At 46.8% G+C, this 21,647-nt stretch overlaps 1 protein-coding gene across 4 annotated transcripts in view; it reads right to left on the minus strand.

Moving 5' to 3' along the window:
* Positions 1-1,241: 1,241 nt before the first annotated feature.
* The window catches only part of LOC142743672 (nectin-1-like), a 126,239-nt gene continuing 105,833 nt past the window's right edge, over positions 1,242-21,647 (minus strand). For all 4 annotated transcript variants that reach the window (XM_075854657.1, XM_075854653.1, XM_075854654.1 and 1 more), the window contains 2 exons: positions 4,899-4,970; positions 1,242-3,004 (listed from right to left, as the gene is read on the minus strand). In XM_075854657.1, coding sequence (XP_075710772.1) covers positions 2,950-3,004; positions 4,899-4,970 — 127 coding nt within the window. In that variant the 3' untranslated portion in view covers positions 1,242-2,949. The remainder of the gene's footprint in view (positions 3,005-4,898; positions 4,971-21,647) is intronic.

Raw genomic sequence — 21,647 nt, forward strand, 5'->3', positions numbered from 1 at the left:
TGGTGTTATCTACAAGGGGGTTTGTGTGGCGCTATTTACAAGGGGGTTTGTGTGGTAATATCTACAAGAGGGTGTGTGTGGCACTATTTTCAAGGGGTGTGTGGCACTATCTAGAAGGGGGGTATGTGGCACTATTTACAAGGGGGGTATGTGACAATTTACAGGGGGCTGTGTGGCACTATCTATTGGGTTATGTGGCACTATCTACAAGGGGAGGAATGTGTGGCACTATCTACACGGGGGCTGTGTAGCACCATGTACAAATGGGAGTATGTGTCACTAACTACAAGGAGTGGTATGTGGCACTATCTACAAGGAGTTGTCTGTGGCACTATCTACAAGGTGGAGTGTGCAGCAATATCTACAAGGGGGAGTGTGCGTCACTATCTACAAGGGGGAGTGTGTGGCAAAATCTACAAGGGGGAGTGTGCTGCACTATCTATGGGGGTATGTGACACTATCTATAAGTGGTGTTTGCGGCACTATCTACAAGGGGGAGTGTGCTGCACTATCTATGTGGGTATGTGACACTATCTATACGTGGTGTGTGCGGCACTATTTACAAGGGGGAGTGTGCGTCACTATCTACAAGGGGGAGTGTGTGGCAAAATCTACAAGGGGGAGTGTGCTGCACTATCTATGGGGGTATGTGACACTATCTATAAGTGGTGTGTGCGGCACTATCTACAAGGGGGAGTGTGCTGCACTATCTATGTGGGTATGTGACACTATCTATAAGTGGTGTGTGCGGCACTATCTACAAGGGGGAGTGTGCTGCACTCTCTATGTGGGTATGTGACACTATCTATATGTGGTGTGTGCGGCACTATCTACAAGGGGGAGTGTGCGGCACTATCAACAAGGGGGAGTGTGCGGCACACTCTACAAGGCGGTGTGTGCGGCACTATCTATGGGAGCATGTGATGCTATCTACAAGGGAGGAAGTCCAAGGTGCAGCAGCACTGTGAGAGTCGCAGTCCAGGTGCAGGTTTCAGCAGACCTGACTATAAGGTCCAAATATGTAAAGTAAAACAAAGGAATATGTAAGCAGCACTCCAGGTAAAGGGACTACAGTGGTTTATTCGCCAATGATCCAGACAAGCTATGTTTTAGCTCCTCCTTGGAACCATTATCAAGCCTATTAAGGCTTGATAATGGCTCCAGGGAGGAGCTAAAACGTAGCTTGTCTGGATCATTGGTGAATAAACCACTGTAGTCACTTTACCTGCAGTACTGCTTCCTTTTGCCTTTGTTTTGATCTACAAGGGGACTGTGTGTGGCACTATCTACAAGGGGGCTGTAGCACTATCCACAAGGGGGGGTGTGGCACTATCTAGAGGGGGCTGTGTAAGGCACTATGTACAGGGGGGATGTGGCACTATCTACAGGGCGCTGTGTGTGGCACTACAAGGGGGGCTGTGTGGCACTATCTAGAAGTAGGGGTATATGGCCTAATCTACAGGGGGCTGTGTGCGGCACTAAGTACAGGGGGGCTGTGTGCGGCACTATCTAGAGGTGACAGCGTGGCACTATCTAGAGGGTGTGGCACTATCTACAGGGGGTGTGGCACTATCTACAGGGGGCTGTGAGAGGCACTATGTACAGGGGGGCTGTGTGCGGCACTATCTAGAGGGGACAGTGTGGCACTATCTAGAGGGGGTTTGGCACTATCTACAGGGGGTGTGTGTGGCACTATCTACAGGGGGCTGTGTGAGGCACTATGTACAAGGGGGATGTGGCACTATCTACAGGGCGCTGTGTGTGGCACTATCTATAGATAGGGAGGGGGATGCATGCAGGAATAGCTGTAACATTCGAAAAGAGAGTACCCCTTCCCATTACACTTTAAAAATGAGCAAGAACAGATGGAAACAAGTCCTTCCTGTCCCAGTGCTTTGAGTTTCAGGTAAGTTTTTTTTTTTTATTAACTATTATAACTAATAAATAACATAATTAAGTGATCATTTTTTTTTTAAATATGTATCAGTGCTTAGCTATTTGTAACAATCTTTGTAACCACATAACTAAAGGTTATTAGCAGTACACTCGGTGGCCTAGCTGTATTTTTACATTGCCCACAGAACTGATAAATGTTCAATGTCAGGAGTATGGGGGGCCCAATCTTTCCTAGTTACGCCCCTGGTTCAGTTCAATGTCTTGCTAAGCGCACAGCCTTTCATTTTGCCATATTAAGTTTCGTTTCTCTGCTCAACATCTCGATTTCTGTAAATCCCCCCTCCTCTGTCACAAGGTTATTCATGAATGCAAGTCATCTGCTTAAAGGGACGGTAAATGAATGATAAAAGCAAACACGAGACGAACTTGTCCCCAGCGACCGTCGGTCTGTACAATTTTTTGCATCTCTTGAAACAAACGGTCTTGTAATAATCATACAGAGAATAAGGCTGGGTTCACACGACCTATTTTCAGACGTATACGAGGCGTTTTTTGCCTCGTTTTACGTCTGAAAATACGTCTCAAATACGTTGTCAAACATCTGCCCATTACTTTCTATGGGTAGAACGCTGTATTGTTCCCACGACGCGTTATTTTACGCGTCGTACGGCAATTACGACGCGTAAAATTACGCCTCGTAAAAAGAAGTGCAGGACACTTCTTTGGACGTTTTTGGAGCTGTTTTCTCATAGACTCCAATGAAAACAGCTCCAAAAACGGACGTAAAAAACGCCATGGAAAACGGCGCGAAAAACGCAGCGAAAAATGCGAGTTGCTCAAAAAACGTCTGAAAAGCAGGGTCTGTTTTCCCTTGAAAACAGCTCTGTATTTTCAGACGTTTTTGGTCACTACGTGTGCACATACCCTAAAGGTTCATTCTTTCCTGTTCCCTTTGATTGTCGTCTGGCAGATGGTGGAGGGGGAGCGGCTAAGTCTTCATTTTCTCCTTACGCAGACAGTAGTGGGGGAGAGCTGCTGCTTCAGCCGGTTGCCTTACAGCGAGAGACTTCTGATCCGAAGTTTGTGATGAGCTGGGATAACGGCGGATCTAGTGGAACACATTTTCTACATTTAGTGCTCTTTTAATAGACGTACATACCACTTGAAGTGAAGTAATTGCCCCAACGTTACATAGTTACACAGTGGAAAAGGTTGATAAAAACACATTCACATCAAGACCAATAATCCCACAGCGTTGAACCAGGACAGGGATAAAACCTTTATGAGGCAAAAGCCAATTGCCCGATGGTAGGGGGAAATTTTCCTTCCCAACTCCAACTATTGCAATCAGAATAAACCCTTGGATCAATGTCCCATCAAAGAGAGTCAGGTGTCAAAAAGAGAGCATTTATGTTCATGGCTTTTCGGGGTGCAGGTTGTTGTGTCCAGTAAATTGGAAATCTCTTTAACTTATCATATGAAACAGTTGAACAGATGCAATAGTGTTATGTGAACAAAACATCAGTCACACATATATGGGAACGTTTCCCAACACTAGATATAGGGAGGGGGGGTAGAGAGTGTCCTGGACTTCTGTTCAGCCATCCAGTCAGGGTCTTCACAGTCTGAAATGGCTGATAATAGGGAATAGTAGCTTACACCTACCTGCAGAGTAAATGTTGGTACATCAGAAATTAGATCTAGAGTACCTTTAACCCCTTCCCGACACTTGATGTATCCATACGCCAAAGTCGGGTAGGGGAAGTATGGAGCGGGCTCACGGAGTGAACCCGCTCCATGCGATGCTGGTGCCGGCTGTTTGTTACGGCCGACACTTCAGAGTAATGGCGGGATCGCACTCGTGCGCGATCCCGCTCGTTTAACTCGTTAAATGCCACAGACAATAGCGAACCGTGGCATTTAAATCGTTAGAAAGAGGGGGAGACCCCCTCTAACAGCTAATCGCACCCCCCGCAATGCAATCGCAGGGGGGCGATGGTTGCTATGGCTGCCTGGGGGCTTAATGAAGGTCCCCAGGTCCGCCATCTTTGTGCACCTATTAAGCGCTGCCTCCGGCCTGTCAGAATCACGATATACTGCAATACATTAGTATTGCAGTATACGGTGTATGCGATCTGACGATCGCTGGTTGAAGTTTCCTAGGGGGACTAATAAAAAAAAGGAAAAAATAGTAAAATAAAAAATTCTGTAAAAAAAATACAATTCAATTAAAAGTTCAGAAAACCCCCCTTTTCCCATTTCCCCCTAGAGCATAGTAAAAAAAAAAATAAACATAATTGGTATCGCCGCGTCCGTAAAAGTCTGAACTATTACAATATATCATTATTTAACCCGCACGGTGAACGCCGTGAGAAAAACTAATTGTAAACGCCAGAATGTCTATTTTTTGGTCACCTCATCTTCCACAAAAAATTAAATAAAAAGTGATCAAAACGTCGCATGTACCCCAAAATGTTATCATTAAAAACTACAGCTTATCCCGCAAATAATAAGCCCTCATACCACTTAACCGATGGAAAAATAAAAAAGTTATGGCTCCCAGAATTTGGCGACACAAAATAAATTTAATTTTTTACTTAGGTTTTTACGTGTAAAAGTAGCAAAATATAGAAAAAGCGATATATATTTGGTATCGCCGTAATCGTATTGACCCGCAGAATAAAGTTAACATGTTGTTGTTTTAATTGCACAGTGAATTCCGTAAAAACGAAGCGCAAAAAACAATGGAGGAATCTGTTTTTTTTTTTACATTTTCTACCCCACAAATAATTTTTTTCCCGCTTCCTAGTACATTATATGGCAAAATAAATGGTGCTACGAAAAACTACAACTCGTCCCTCATAGGACTATATCGACGGAAAAATAAAAAGGTCATGGCTTTTGGAAGGCGGGGGAGGAAAAAACGAAAATAAAAATCTGAAAAAGGGCTGCGGCGGGAAGGGGTTAATTGATAACATGTTCTTCTATTTCCCAAAACCAACCTTGATGAATGTGACTTTCTATTTGTTGGGTCGGTGTCGGCGAATCCTGGTGTTCTTCTTATATCTTCTTCTCTATTTAAATGAAAAGAAATTTATTTTAATATGTAATGATATAAAAGACCTGCAATGCAACTTGTGATCAACCTCAGATCCACAGCAGGTCTCCAACTGCTGGTATTGTGATGAGGTGGGAGAGGATAGAGGAGGTAACCCAAAATATATTCATAAAATATACAGTATATACACACTATATGGACAAAAGTATTGGGTAGGTTTTATTCAGTCCCATTGCCACAGGTGTCCGGCACTCGCCCTGCAGTCTCTTTACAGACATTAGTGATAGAACGGGTCGTGGTAAAGAGATCACTGACCTCCAGCGCGGTCCTGTAATAGGACGTCACCGGTGTAACACGTTAGTTCCGGAAATGTCTTCCTCCTGGATATTCCACCATCACCTGTGACTGATATTATTGTAAAGTGGAAGAAACCTCAGCCACGAAGTGCAGACCACGTAAAATTACAGAGTGGGGGCCGAGTGCTGAGGAGCAAGTGCAGAAAAGTCACCAACGCTCCGCTGACTCCATAACTGCAGAGTACAGACCTCCTCTGGTATCAACATCCACACACTGTGCCAGGGAGCTTCATGGCATGGGGGCCGAGCAGCTGCATGCCAGCCTTACATCACCAAGCACAATGCTAAGCGTCAGATGGAGGGGTGTAAAGACGCCGCCACTAAATACTAGAGCATTGGAAACGTGTTCTGTGGAGTGACGCTTCTCTATGTGACGTGTTCTGTGGAGTGACGCTTCTCTATGTGACGTGTTCTGTGTAGTGACGCTTCTCTACGTGACGTGTTCTGTGGAGTGACGCTTCTCTATGTGACGTGTTCTGTGGAGTGACGCTTCTCTATGTGACGTGTTCTGTGGAGTGACGCTTCTCTATATGACGTGTTCTGTGGAGTGACGCTTCTCTATGTGACGTGTTCTGTGGAGTGACGCTTCTCTATGTGACGTGTTCTGTGGAGTGACGCTTCTCTATATGACGTGTTCTGTGGAGTGACGCTTCTCTATGTGACGTGTTCTGTGGAGTGACGCTTCTCTATGTGACGTGTTCTGTGGAGTGACGCTTCTCTATGTGACGTGTTCTGTGGAGTGACGCTTCTCTATGTGACGTGTTCTGTGGAGTGACGCTTCTCTATGTGACGTGTTCTGTGGAGTGACGCTTCTCTATGACGTGTTCTGTGGAGTGACGCTTCTCTATATGACGTGTTCTGTGGAGTGACGCTTCTCTATGTGACGTGTTCTGTGGAGTGACGCTTCTCTATATGACGTGTTCTGTGGAGTGACGCTTCTCTATGTGACGTGTTCTGTGGAGTGACGCTTCTCTATGTGACGTGTTCTGTGGAGTGACGCTTCTCTATATGACGTGTTCTGTGGAGTGACGCTTCTCTATGTGACGTGTTCTGTGGAGTGACGCTTCTCTATGTGACGTGTTCTGTGGAGTGACGCTTCTCTATGTGACGTGTTCTGTGGAGTGACGCTTCTCTATGTGACGTGTTCTGTGGAGTGACGCTTCTCTATGTGACGTGTTCTGTGGAGTGACGCTTCTCTATGACGTGTTCTGTGGAGTGACGCTTCTCTATGTGACATGTTCTGTGGAGTGACGCTTCTCTATGTGACGTGTTCTGTGGAGTGACGCTTCTCTATGTGACGTGTTCTGTGGAGTGACGCTTCTCTATGTGACGTGTTCTGTGGAGTGACGCTTCTCTATGTGACGTGTTCTGTGGAGTGACGCTTCTCTATGTGACGTGTTCTGTGGAGTGACGCTTCTCTATGACGTGTTCTGTGGAGTGACGCTTCTCTATGTGACATGTTCTGTGGAGTGACGCTTCTCTATGTGACGTGTTCTGTGGAGTGACGCTTCTCTATGTGACGTGTTCTGTGGAGTGACGCTTCTCTATGTGACGTGTTCTGTGGAGTGACGCTTCTCTATGTGACGAGTTCTGTGGAGTGACGCTTCTCTATGTGACGTGTTCTGTGGAGTGACGCTTCTCTATGTGACGTGTTCTGTGGAGTGACGCTTCTCTATGTGACGTGTTCTGTGGAGTGACGCTTCTCTATATGGCGTGTTCTGTGGAGTGACGCTTCTCTATATGACGTGTTCTGTGGAGTGACACTTCTCTATATGACGTGTTCTGTGGAGTGACGCTTCTCTATATGACGTGTTCTGTGGAGTGACGCTTCTCTATATGACGTGTTCTGTGGAGTGACGCTTCTCTATGTGACGTGTTCTGTGGAGTGACGCTTCTCTATGTGACGTGTTCTGTGGAGTGACGCTTCTCTATGTGACGTGTTCTGTGGAGTGACGCTTCTCTATGTGACGTGTTCTGTGTAGTGACGCTTCTCTATGTGACGTGTTCTGTGGAGTGACGCTTCTCTATGTGACGTGTTCTGTGGAGTGACGCTTCTCTATGTGACGTGTTCTGTGGAGTGACGCTTCTCTATGTGACGTGTTCTGTGGAGTGACGCTTCTCTATATGACGTGTTCTGTGGAGTGACGCTTCTCTATATGACGTGTTCTGTGGAGTGACGCTTCTCTATATGACGTGTTCTGTGGAGTGACGCTTCTCTATGTGACGTGTTCTGTGGAGTGACGCTTCTCTATGTGACGTGTTCTGTGGAGTGACGCTTCTCTATGTGACGTGTTCTGTGGAGTGACGCTTCTCTATGTGACGTGTTCTGTGTAGTGACGCTTCTCTATGTGACGTGTTCTGTGGAGTGACGCTTCTCTATGTGACGTGTTCTGTGGAGTGACGCTTCTCTATGTGACGTGTTCTGTGGAGTGACGCTTCTCTATGTGACGTGTTCTGTGGAGTGACGCTTCTCTATATGACGTGTTCTGTGGAGTGACGCTTCTCTATATGACGTGTTCTGTGGAGTGACGCTTCTCTATATGACGTGTTCTGTGGAGTGACGCTTCTCTATATGACGTGTTCTGTGGAGTGACGCTTCTCTATATGACGTGTTCTGTGGAGTGACGCTTCTCTATGTGACGTGTTCTGTGGAGTGACGCTTCTCTATGTGACGTGTTCTGTGTAGTGACGCTTCTCTATGTGACGTGTTCTGTGGAGTGACGCTTCTCTATGTGACGTGTTCTGTGGAGTGACGCTTCTCTATGTGACGTGTTCTGTGGAGTGACGCTTCTCTATGTGACGTGTTCTGTGGAGTGACGCTTCTCTATGTGACGTGTTCTGTGGAGTGACGCTTCTCTATATGACGTGTTCTGTGGAGTGACGCTTCTCTATATGACGTGTTCTGTGGAGTGACGCTTCTCTATGTGACGTGTTCTGTGGAGTGACGCTTCTCTATGTGACGTGTTCTGTGGAGTGACGCTTCTCTATGTGACGTGTTCTGTGGAGTGACGCTTCTCTATGTGACGTGTTCTGTGGAGTGACGCTTCTCTATGTGACGTGTTCTGTGGAGTGACGCTTCTCTATGTGACGTGTTCTGTGGAGTGACGCTTCTCTATGTGACGTGTTCTGTGGAGTGACGCTTCTCTATATGACGTGTTCTGTGGAGTGACGCTTCTCTATATGACGTGTTCTGTGGAGTGACGCTTCTCTATGTGACGTGTTCTGTGGAGTGACGCTTCTCTATGTGACGTGTTCTGTGGAGTGACGCTTCTCTATGTGACGTGTTCTGTGGAGTAACGCTTCTCTATGTGACGTGTTCTGTGGAGTGACGCTTCTCTATGTGACGTGTTCTGTGGAGTGACGCTTCTCTATATGACGTGTTCTGTGGAGTGACGCTTCTCTATATGACGTGTTCTGTGGAGTGACGCTTCTCTATATGACGTGTTCTGTGGAGTGACGCTTCTCTATGTGACATGTTCTGTGGAGTGACGCTTCTCTATATGACGTGTTCTGTGGAGTGACGCTTCTCTATGTGACGTGTTCTGTGGAGTGACGCTTCTCTATGTGACGTGTTCTGTGGAGTGACGCTTCTCTATGTGACGTGTTCTGTGGAGTGACGCTTCTCTATGTGACGTGTTCTGTGGAGTGACGCTTCTCTATGTGACGTGTTCTGTGGAGTGACGCTTCTCTATGTGACGTGTTCTGTGGAGTGACGCTTCTCTATATGACGTGTTCTGTGGAGTGACGCTTCTCTATGTGACGTGTTCTGTGGAGTGACGCTTCTCTATGTGACGTGTTCTGTGGAGTGACGCTTCTCTATATGGCGTGTTCTGTGGAGTGACTCTTCTTTATATGACGTGTTCTGTGGAGTGACGCTTCTCTATGTGACGTGTTCTGTGGAGTGACGCTTCTCTATGTGACGTGTTCTGTGGAGTGACGCTTCTCTATATGACGTGTTCTGTGGAGTGACGCTTCTCTATATGACGTGTTCTGTGGAGTGACGCTTCTCTATGTGACGTGTTCTGTGGAGTGACGCTTCTCTATATGACGTGTTCTGTGGAGTGACGCTTCTCTATATGACGTGTTCTGTGGAGTGACGCTTCTCTATGTGACGTGTTCTGTGGAATGACGCTTCACTATGTGACTTGTTCTGTGGAGTGACGCTTCTCTATGTGACTTGTTCTGTGGAGTGACGCTTCTCTCTGTGAGGTGTTCTGTGGAGTGACGCTTCTCTCTGTGAGGTGTTCTGTGGAGTGACGCTTCTCTATATGACGTGTTCTGTGGAGTGACGCTTCTGTATATGACGTGTTCTGTGGAGTGACGCTTCTCTATATTACGTGTTCTGTGGAGTGACGCTTCTCTATGTGACGTGTTCTGTGGAGTGACGCTTCTCTATGTGACGTGTTCTGTGGAGTGACGCTTCTCTATGTGACGTGTTCTGTTTAGTGACGCTTCTCTATGTGACGTGTTCTGTGGAGTGACGCTTCTCTATGTGGCGTGTTGTGTGAAGTGACACTTCTCTATGTGACGTGTTCTGTGGAGTGACGCTTCTCTATCTGGCGTGTTCTGTGGAGTGACGCTTCTCTATGTGACGTGTTCTGTGGAGTGACGCTTCTCTATATGACGTGTTCTGTGGAGTGACGCTTCTCTATGACGTGTTCTGTGGAGTGACGCTTCTGTATATGACGTGTTCTGTGGAGTGACGCTTCTCTATATGACGTGCTCTTTGGAGTGACGCTTCTCTATATGACGTGTTCTGTGGAGTGACGCTTCTCTGTGTGACGTGTTCTGTGGAGTGACGCTTCTCTATATGACGTGTTCTGTGGAGTGACGCTTCTCTATATGGCGTGTTCTGTGGAGTGACGCTTCTCTATGTGACGTGTTCTGTGGAGTGACGCTTCTCTATATGACGTGTTCTGTGGAGTGACGCTTCTCTATGTGACGTGTTCTGTGGAGTGACGCTTCTCTATATGACGTGTTCTGTGGAGTGACGCTTCTCTATATGGCGTGTTCTGTACAGTGACGCTTCTCTATGTGACGTGTTCTGTGGAGTGACGCTTCTCTATGTGACTTGTTCTGTGGAGTGACGCTTCTCTATGTGACTTGTTCTGTGGAGTGACGCTTCTCTATGTGACGTGTTCTGTGGAGTGACGCTTCTCTATATTACGTGTTCTGTGGAGTGACGCTTCTCTATGTGACGTGTTCTGTGGAGTGACGCTTCTCTATATGACGTGTTCTGTGGAGTGACGCTTCTCTATGTGACGTGTTCTGTGGAGTGACGCTTCTCTATATGACGTGTTCTGTGGAGTGACGCTTCTCTATGTGGCGTGTTGTGTGGAGTGACGCTTCTCTATGTGACGTGTTCTGTGGAGTGACGCTTCTCTATATGACGTGTTCTGTGGAGTGACGCTTCTCTATGTGGCGTGTTGTGTGGAGTGACGCTTCTCTATGTGACGTGTTCTGTGGAGTGACGCTTCTCTATATGACGTGTTCTGTGGAGTGACGCTTCTCTATGTGACGTGTTCTGTGGAGTGACGCTTCTCTATCTGGCTTGTTCTGTGGAGTGACGCTTCTCTATATGACGTGTTCTGTGGAGTGACGCTTCTCTATATGGCGTGTTCTGTGGAGTGACGCTTCTCTATGTGGCGTGTTCTGTGGAGTGACGCTTCTCTATCTGGCAAGTTCTTTGGAGTGACGCTTCTCTATCTGGCAAGTTCTTTGGAGTGACGCTTCTCTATCTGGCAAGTTCTTTGGAGTGACGCTTCTCTATATGGCGTGTTCTGTGGAGTGACGCTTCTCTATCTGGCAAGTTCTTTGGAGTGACGCTTCTCTATCTGGCGTGTTCTGTGGAGTGACGCTTCTCTATGTGACGTGTTCTGTGGAGTGACGCTTCTCTATGACGTGTTCTGTGGAGTGACGCTTCTGTATATGACGTGTTCTGTGGAGTGACGCTTCTCTATATGACGTGCTCTTTGGAGTGACGCTTCTCTATATGACGTGTTCTGTGGAGTGACGCTTCTCTGTGTGACGTGTTCTGTGGAGTGACGCTTCTCTATATGACGTGTTCTGTGGAGTGACGCTTCTCTATATGGCGTGTTCTGTGGAGTGACGCTTCTCTATGTGACGTGTTCTGTGGAGTGACGCTTCTCTATATGACGTGTTCTGTGGAGTGACGCTTCTCTATGTGACGTGTTCTGTGGAGTGACGCTTCTCTATATGACGTGTTCTGTGGAGTGACGCTTCTCTATATGGCGTGTTCTGTACAGTGACGCTTCTCTATGTGACGTGTTCTGTGGAGTGACGCTTCTCTATGTGACTTGTTCTGTGGAGTGACGCTTCTCTATGTGACTTGTTCTGTGGAGTGACGCTTCTCTATGTGACGTGTTCTGTGGAGTGACGCTTCTCTATATTACGTGTTCTGTGGAGTGACGCTTCTCTATGTGACGTGTTCTGTGGAGTGACGCTTCTCTATATGACGTGTTCTGTGGAGTGACGCTTCTCTATGTGACGTGTTCTGTGGAGTGACGCTTCTCTATATGACGTGTTCTGTGGAGTGACGCTTCTCTATGTGGCGTGTTGTGTGGAGTGACGCTTCTCTATGTGACGTGTTCTGTGGAGTGACGCTTCTCTATATGACGTGTTCTGTGGAGTGACGCTTCTCTATGTGACGTGTTCTGTGGAGTGACGCTTCTCTATCTGGCTTGTTCTGTGGAGTGACGCTTCTCTATATGACGTGTTCTGTGGAGTGACGCTTCTCTATATGGCGTGTTCTGTGGAGTGACGCTTCTCTATGTGGCGTGTTCTGTGGAGTGACGCTTCTCTATCTGGCAAGTTCTTTGGAGTGACGCTTCTCTATCTGGCAAGTTCTTTGGAGTGACGCTTCTCTATCTGGCAAGTTCTTTGGAGTGACGCTTCTCTATATGGCGTGTTCTGTGGAGTGACGCTTCTCTATCTGGCAAGTTCTTTGGAGTGACGCTTCTCTATCTGGCGTGTTCTGTGGAGTGACGCTTCTCTATGTGACGTGTTCTGTGGAGTGACGCTTCTCTATATGACGTGTTCTGTGGAGTGACGCTTCTCTATGTGACGTGTTCTGTGGAGTGACGCTTCTCTATATGACGTGTTCTGTGGAGTGACGCTTCTCTATATGATGTGTTCTGTGGAGTGACGCTTCTCTATGTGGACGTGTTCTGTGGAGTGACGCTTCTCTATGTGACGTGTTCTGTGGAGTGACGCTTCTCTATATGACGTGTTCTGTGGAGTGACGCTTCTGTATATGACGTGTTCTGTGGAGTGACGCTCTCTATGTGACGTGTTCTGTGGAGTGACGCTTCTCTATATGACGTGTTCTGTGGAGTGACGCTTCTCTATATGACGTGTTCTGTGGAGTGACGCTTCTCTATGTGACGTGTTCTGTGGAGTGACGCTTCTCTATGTGACGTGTTCTGTGGAGTGACGCTTCTCTATGTGACGTGTTCTGTGGAGTGACGCTTCTCTATATGACGTGTTCTGTGGAGTGACGCTTCTCTATATGACGTGTTCTGTGGAGTGACGCTTCTCTATGTGACGTGTTCTGTGGAGTGACGCTTCTCTATGTGACGTGTTCTGTGGAGTGACGCTTCTCTATGTGACGTGCTCTGTGGAGTGACGCTTCTCTATATGACGTGTTCTGTGGAGTGACGCTTCTCTATGTGACGTGTTGTCTGGAGTGACGCTTCTCTATGTGACATGTTCTGTGAAGTGACGCTTCTCTATATGACGTGTTCTGTGGAGTGACGCTTCTCTATGTGACGTGTTCTGTGGAGTGACGCTTCTCTATGTGACGTGTTCCGTGGAGTGACGCTTCTCTATGTGGCGTGTTCTGTGGAGTGACGCTTCTCTATGTGACGTGTTCTGTGGAGTTACGCTTCTTTATATGAAGTGTTCTGTGGAGTGACGCTTCTCTATGTGACGTGTTCCGTGGAGTGACGCTTCTCTATGTGGCGTGTTCTGTGGAGTGACGCTTCTCTATGTGACGTGTTCCGTGGAGTGACGCTTCTCTATGTGACGTGTTCTGTGGAGTGACGCTTCTCTATGTGATGTGTTCTGTGGAGTGACGCTTCTCTATGTGGCGTGTTGTGTGGAGTGACGCTTCTCTATGTGACGTGTTCTGTGGAGTGACGCTTCTCTGTGTGACGTGTTCTGTGGAGTGACGCTTCTCTATGTGACGTGTTCTGTGGAGAGACGCTTCTCTATCTGGCGTGTTCTGTGGAGTGACGCTTCTCTATGTGACGTGTTCTGTGGAGTGACCCTTCTCTATGTGACGTGTTCTGTGGAGTGACGCTTCTCTATCTGGCGTGTTCTGTGGAGTGACGCTTCTCTATGTGACGTGTTCTGTGGAGTGACGCTTCTCTATGTGAAGTGTTCTGTGGAGTGACGCTTCTCTATCTGGCGTGTTCTGTGGAGTGACGCTTCTCTATGTGACGTGTTCTGTGGAGTGACGCTTCTCTATGTGACGTGTTCTGTGGAGTGACGCTTCTCTATATGACGTGTTCTGTGGAGTGACGCTTCTCTATATGACGTGTTCTGTGGAGTGACGCTTCTGTATATGACGTGTTCTGTGGAGTGACGCTTCTCTATGTGGCGTGTTGTGTGAAGTGACACTTCTCTATGTGACGTGTTCTGTGGAGTGACGCTTCTCTATCTGGCGTGTTCTGTGGAGTGACGCTTCTCTATGTGACGTGTTCTGTGGAGTGACACTTCTCTATATGACGTGTTCTGTGGAGTGACGCTTCTCTATGACGTGTTCTGTGGAGTGACGCTTCTGTATATGACGTGTTCTGTGGAGTGACGCTTCTCTATATGACGTGTTCTGTGGAGTGACGCTTCTCTATATGACGTGTTCTGTGGAGTGACGCTTCTCTGTGTGACGTGTTCTGTGGAGTGACGCTTCTCTATATGACGTGTTCTGTGGAGTGACGCTTCTCTATATGGCGTGTTCTGTGGAGTGACGCTTCTCTATATGACGTGTTCTGTGGAGTGACGCTTCTCTATGTGACGTGTTCTGTGGAGTGACGCTTCTCTATGTGACGTGTTCTGTGGAGTGACGCTTCTCTATGTGACGTGTTCTGTGGAGTGACGCTTCTCTATATGACGTGTTCTGTGGAGTGACGCTTCTCTATATGGCGTGTTCTGTGCAGTGACGCTTCTCTATGTGACGTGTTCTGTGGAGTGACGCTTCTCTATGTGACTTGTTCTGTGGAGTGACGCTTCTCTATGTGACTTGTTCTGTGGAGTGACGCTTCTCTATGTGACGTGTTCTGTGGAGTGACGCTTCTCTATATTACGTGTTCTGTGGAGTGACGCTTCTCTATATGACGTGTTCTGTGGAGTGACGCTTCTCTATGTGACGTGTTCTGTGGAGTGACGCTTCTCTATATGACGTGTTCTGTGGAGTGACGCTTCTCTATGTGACGTGTTCTGTGGAGTGACGCTTCTCTATATGACGTGTTCTGTGGAGTGACGCTTCTCTATGTGGCGTGTTGTGTGGAGTGACGCTTCTCTATGTGACGTGTTCTGTGGAGTGACGCTTCTCTATCTGGCTTGTTCTGTGGAGTGACGCTTCTCTATATGACGTGTTCTGTGGAGTGACGCTTCTCTATATGACGTGTTCTGTGGAGTGACGCTTCTCTATATGACGTGTTCTGTGGAGTGACGCTTCTCTATGACGTGTTCTGTGGAGTGACGCTTCTGTATATGACGTGTTCTGTGGAGTGACGCTTCTCTATGTGACGTGTTCTGTGGAGTGACGCTTCTCTATGTGACGTGCTCTGTGGAGTGACGCTTCTCTATATGACGTGTTCTGTGGAGTGACGCTTCTGTATATGACGTGTTCTGTGGAGTGACGCTCTCTATGTGACGTGTTCTGTGGAGTGACGCTTCTCTATATGACGTGTTCTGTGGAGTGACGCTTCTCTATATGACGTGTTCTGTGGAGTGACGCTTCTCTATGTGACGTGTTCTGTGGAGTGACGCTTCTCTATGTGACGTGTTCTGTGGAGTGACGCTTCTCTATGTGACGTGTTCTGTGGAGTGACGCTTCTCTATATGACGTGTTCTGTGGAGTGACGCTTCTCTATATGACGTGTTCTGTGGAGTGACGCTTCTCTATGTGACGTGTTCTGTGGAGTGACGCTTCTCTATGTGACGTGTTCTGCGGAGTGACGCTTCTCTATGTGACGTGCTCTGTGGAGTGACGCTTCTCTATATGACGTGTTCTGTGGAGTGACGCTTCTCTATGTGACGTGTTGTCTGGAGTGACGCTTCTCTATGTGACATGTTCTGTGAAGTGACGCTTCTCTATATGACGTGTTCTGTGGAGTGACGCTTCTCTATGTGACGTGTTCTGTGGAGTTACGCTTCTTTATATGACGTGTTCTGTGGAGTGACGCTTCTCTATGTGACGTGTTCCGTGGAGTGACGCTTCTCTATGTGGCGTGTTCTGTGGAGTGACGCTTCTCTATGTGACGTGTTCCGTGGAGTGACGCTTCTCTATATGACGTGTTCTGTGGAGTGACGCTTCTCTATATGACGTGTTCTGTGGAGTGACGCTTCTCTATCTGACGTGTTATGTGGAGTGACGCTTCTCTATGTGACGTGTTCTGTGGAGTGACGCTTCTCTATCTGGCGTGTTCTGTGGAGTGACGCTTCTCTATCTGACGTGTTCTGTGGAGTGACGCTTCTCTATGTGACGTGTTCTGTGGAGTGACCCTTCTCTATCTGGCGTGTTCTGTGGAGTGACGCTTCTCTATCTGACGTGTTCTGTGGAGTGACTCTTCTCTATGTGACGTGTTCTGTGGAGTGACCCTTCTCTATCTGGCGTGTTCTGTGGAGTGACGCTTCTCTATCTGGCGTATTCTGTGGAGTGACTCTTCTCTATGTGACGTGTTCTGTGGAGTGACGCTTCTCTATGTGACGTGTTCTGTGGAGTGACGCTTCTCTATATGACGTGTTCTGTGGAGTGGCGCTTCTCTATATGACGTGTTCTGTGGAGTGACGCTTCTCTATGTGACGTGTTCTGTGGAGTGACGCTTCTCTATGTGACGTGTTCTGTGGAGTGACGCTTCTCTATATGACGTGTTCTGTGGAGTGGCGCTTCTCTATATGACGTGTTCTGTGGAGTGACGCTTCTCTATGTGACGTGTTCTGTGGAGTGACGCTTCTCTATGTGACGTGTTCTGTAGAGTGACGCTTCTCTATGTGACGTGTTCTGTAGAGTGACGCTTCTCTATGTGACGTGTTCTGTGGAGTGACGCTTCTCTATGTGACGTGTTCTGTGGAGTGACGCTTCTCTATATGACGTGTTCTGTGCAGTGACGCTTCTCTATGTGACGTGTTCTGTGGAGTGACGCTTCTCTGTGACGTGTTCTGTGGAGTGACGCTTCTCTATGTGACGTGTTCTGTGGAGTGGCGCTTCTCTATGTGACGTGTTCTGTGGAGTGACGCTTCTCTATGTGACGTGTTCTGTGGAGTGACGCTTCTCTATGTGACGTGTTCTGTGGAGTGACGCTTCTCTATGTGACGTGTTCTGTGGAGAGACGCTTCTCTATGTGACGTGTTCTGTGGAGTGACGCTTCTCTATGACGTGTTCTGTGGAGTGACGCTTCTCTATATGACGTGTTCTGTGGAGTGACGCTTCTCTATATGACGTGTTCTGTGGAGTGACGCTTCTCTATGTGACGTGTTCTGTGGAGTGACGCTTCTCTATATGACGTGTTCTGTGGAGTGACGCTTCTCTATATGACGTGTTCTGTGGAGTGACGCTTCTCTATATGACGTGTTCTGTGGAGTGACGCTTCTCTATGACGTGTTCTGTGGAGTGACGCTTCTGTATATGACGTGTTCTGTGGAGTGACGCTTCTCTATATGACGTGTTCTGTGGAGTGACGCTTCTCTATATGACGTGTTCTGTGGAGTGACGCTTCTCTATGACGTGTTCTGTGGAGTGACGTTTCTGTATATGACGTGTTCTGTGGAGTGACGCTTCTCTATATGACGTGTTCTGTGGAGTGACGCTTCTCTATATGACGTGTTCTGTGGAGTGACGCTTCTCTATGTGACGTGTTCTGTGGAGTGACGCTTCTCTATATGACGTGTTCTGTGGAGTGACGCTTCTCTATCTGGCTTGTTCTGTGGAGTGACGCTTCTCTATATGACGTGTTCTGTGGAGTGACGCTTCTCTATCTGACGTGTTTTGTGGAGTGACGCTTCTCTATATGACGTGTTCTGTGGAGTGACGCTTCTCTATATGACGTGTTCTGTGGAGTGACGCTTCTCTATGTGACGTGTTCTGTGGAGTGACGCTTCTCTATATGACGTGTTCTGTGGAGTGACGCTTCTCTATATGACGTGTTCTGTGGAGTGACGCTTCTCTATATGACGTGTTCTGTGGAGTGACGCTTCTCTATGACGTGTTCTGTGGAGTGACGCTTCTGTATATGACGTGTTCTGTGGAGTGACGCTTCTCTATATGACGTGTTCTGTGGAGTGACGCTTCTCTATATGACGTGTTCTGTGGAGTGACGCTTCTCTATGACGTGTTCTGTGGAGTGACGCTTCTCTATATGACGTGTTCTGTGGAGTGACGCTTCTCTATCTGACATGTTCTGTGGAGTGACGCTTCTCTATGTGACGTGTTCTGTGGAGTGACGCTTCTCTATCTGGCGTATTCTGTGGAGTGACGCTTCTCTATATGACGTGTTCTGTGGAGTGACGCTTCTCTATATGACGTGTTCTGTGGAGTGACGCTTCTCTATGTGACGTGTTCTGTGGAGTGACGCTTCTCTATGTGACGTGTTCTGTGGAGTGACGCTTCTCTATATGACGTGTTCTGTGCAGTGACGCTTCTCTATATGACGTGTTCTGTGGAGTGTCGCTTCTCTATATGACGTGTTCTGTGGAGTGACGCTTCTCTATATGACGTGTTCTGTGGAGTGACGCTTCTCTATATGACGTGTTCTGTGGAGTGACGCTTCTCTATATGACGTGTTCTGTGGAGTGACGCTTCTCTATGTGACGTGTTCTATAGAGTGACGCTTCTCTATATGACGTGTTCTGTGGAGTGACGCTTCTCTATATGACGTGTTCTGTGGAGTGACGCTTCTCTATATGACGTGTTCTGTGGAGTGACGCTTCTCTATGTGACGTGTTCTGTGCAGTGACGCTTCTCTATGTGACGTGTTCTGTTGAGTGACGCTTCTCTATGTGACGTGTTCTGTGGAGTGACGCTTCTCTATATGACGTGTTCTGTGGAGTGACGCTTCTCTATGTGACGTGTTCTGTGGAGTGACGCTTCTCTATGTGACGTGTTCTGTGGAGTGACGCTTCTCTATGTGACGTGTTCTGTGGAGTGACGCTTCTCTATGTGACGTGTTCTGTGGAGTGACGCTTCTCTGTGACGTGTTCTGTGGAGTGACGCTTCTCTATGTGACGTGTTCTGTGGAGTGGCGCTTCTCTATATGACGTGTTCTGTGGAGTGACGCTTCTCTATGTGACGTGTTCTGTGGAGTGACGCTTCTCTATGTGACGTGTTCTGTGGAGTGACTCTTCTCTATGTGACGTGTTCTGTGGAGAGACGCTTCTCTATGTGACGTGTTCTGTGCAGTGACGCTTCTCTATGACGTGTTCTGTGGAGTGACGCTTCTCTATATGACGTGTTCTGTGGAGTGACGCTTCTCTATATGACGTGTTCTGTGGAGTGACGCTTCTCTATGTGACGTGTTCTGTGGAGTGACGCTTCTCTATGTGACGTGTTCTGTGGAGTGACGCTTCTCTATATGACGTGTTCTGTGGAGTGACGCTTCTCTATATGACGTGTTCTGTGGAGTGACGCTTCTCTATATGACGTGTTCTGTGGAGTGACGCTTCTCTATATGACGTGTTCTGCGGAGTGACGCTTCTCTAAATGACGTGTTCTGCGGAGTGACGCTTCTCTATATGACGTGTTCTGTGGAGTGACGCTTCTCTATGTGACGTGTTCTGTGGAGTGACGCTTCTCTATGTGACGTGTTCTGTGGAGTGACGCTTCTCTATGTGACGTGTTCTGTGGAGTGACGCTTCTCTATGTGACGTGTTCTGTGGAGTGACGCTTCTCTATATGACGTGTTCTGTGGAGTGACGCTTCTCTATGTGACGTGTTCTGTGGAGTGACGCTTCTCTATGTGACGTGTTCTGTGGAGTGACGCTTCTCTATATGACGTGTTCTGTGGAGTGACGCTTCTCTATGTGACGTGTTCTGTGGAGTGACGCTTCTCTATGTCTCGTGTTCTGTGGAGTGACGCTTCTCTATGTGACGTGTTCTGTGCGGTGACGCTTCTCTATGACGTGTTCTGTGGGGTGACGCTTCTCTATCTGGTGTCTGATGATGAGACTGGGTTTGGTGAATGCCAGGACAATGTTACCCGCCTGACTGCATTGTGCCAGCTGTAAGGTTTGGTGGGGGAGGGGTAATGTGGGTGTTTTTCAGGGGTCTGCTCCTTAGTTGCAGTGACGGGAAATCTTAATGCTTCAGCACACAAGACATTTCGGACAATTGTAGCTTCCAACTTTGTGGGAACAGTTTGGGGTTTGTTCCTTTTCTGTCCCAGGATGACTGCGCCCCAGTGAGAGCCGTTCTACCTGTAAAGGGGGGACCAACCCCATAATAATGCCTGGATTTAGCATGGGATGTCATAACAGCTCCTGTAGGTGCCTCAATACATTTCTCCATATAGTCTATGTGGACATCTTTTGTGGTTCCATTTTTTCTATTATATAAGGATAATATCATGGAGCCGGTTTTGCTGTATCTGTGTTTCTAATCCTGAGTCTCTGAGGATAGCGGAGAATATAACCATTGGTATTATTAGTAGTAGAGCTGCCCATTTCTATCAATTACTGACTGCCCATAGACTTTAAACGTCCTGGCCGTCCACAATTATCGCTGCGAGGATGTTTTCAAAAAGTTAAATATATCACTTATTTTATTACGTATTATCAAAGCCCTGTATCTTCTGAGAAAACCAAGGACAAATACATGGAGGTTTGCAGAGAAATAGAACAACAATTTGCTATTAAATTGGCACATGGCTAAAACTTGAAAATGTGCCTGGTCAGGAGGGGGTTAAAATCGCTCCATGTGAGATAAATGACCTGTTCTTATCTGTTCAGCCATGAAGGACACAATGTCTCTCCCTAAATAAGCACTGTGATAACCCCCCCCCCCCCCCCAGCTGCTGCTTTATGGATTTCTTGAATACACAGAACAATAAACCATGAAGGCAAATATCAACTGGGACTAAAAGGAAATCATGTGGGGACTTGATTAAAACCTAATCTACCTCCAAATAAGAACCTGTTTCCAGACTTTATTGCTTTTGATAAAACCTAGTAGAACAAACAATATCTCTGTTACTATTACCACATAACTAATGCCACAATACAATACAATACACATAAATACTGCTGCTATACTGTACACATAACTAATGCCACAATACAGTACACATAAATAATGCTGCTATACTGTACACATAACTAATGCCACAATACAGTACACATAAGTACTGCTGCTATACTGTACACATAACTAATGCCACAATACAGTACACATAAGTACTGCTGCTATACTGTACACATAACTAATGCCACAATACAGTACACATAAATAATGCTGCTATACTGTACACATAACTAATGCCACAATACAATACACATAAATACTGCTGCTATACTGTACACATAACTAATGCCACAATACAATACACATAAATACTGCTGCTATACTGTACACATAACTAATGCCACAATACAATACACATAAATACTGCTGCTATACTGTACACATAACTAATGCCACAATACAGTACACATAAATACTACTGCTATACTGTACACATAACTAATGCCACAATACAGTACACATAAGTACTGCTGCTATACTGTACACATAACTAATGCCACAATACAGTATACATAAATAATGCTGCTATACAGTACACATAACTAATGCCACAATACAGTAAACATAAATAATGCTGCTATACAGTACACATAACTAATTCCACAATACAGTAAACATAAATAATGCTGCTATACTGTACACATAACTAATGCCACAATACAGTAAACATAAATAATGCTGTTATACTGTACACATAACTAATGCCACAATACAGTACACATAAATAATGCTGCTATACAGTACACATAACTAATGCCACAATACAGTAAACAAATAATGCTGCTATACTGTACACATAACTAATGCCACAATACAGTAAACATAAATACTGCTGCTATACTGTACACATAACTAATGCCAC

This window comes from Rhinoderma darwinii, chromosome 2 (genome assembly GCF_050947455.1).
Source record: "Rhinoderma darwinii isolate aRhiDar2 chromosome 2, aRhiDar2.hap1, whole genome shotgun sequence".
In the NCBI taxonomy this organism is placed as follows: Eukaryota; Metazoa; Chordata; class Amphibia; order Anura; family Rhinodermatidae; genus Rhinoderma; species Rhinoderma darwinii.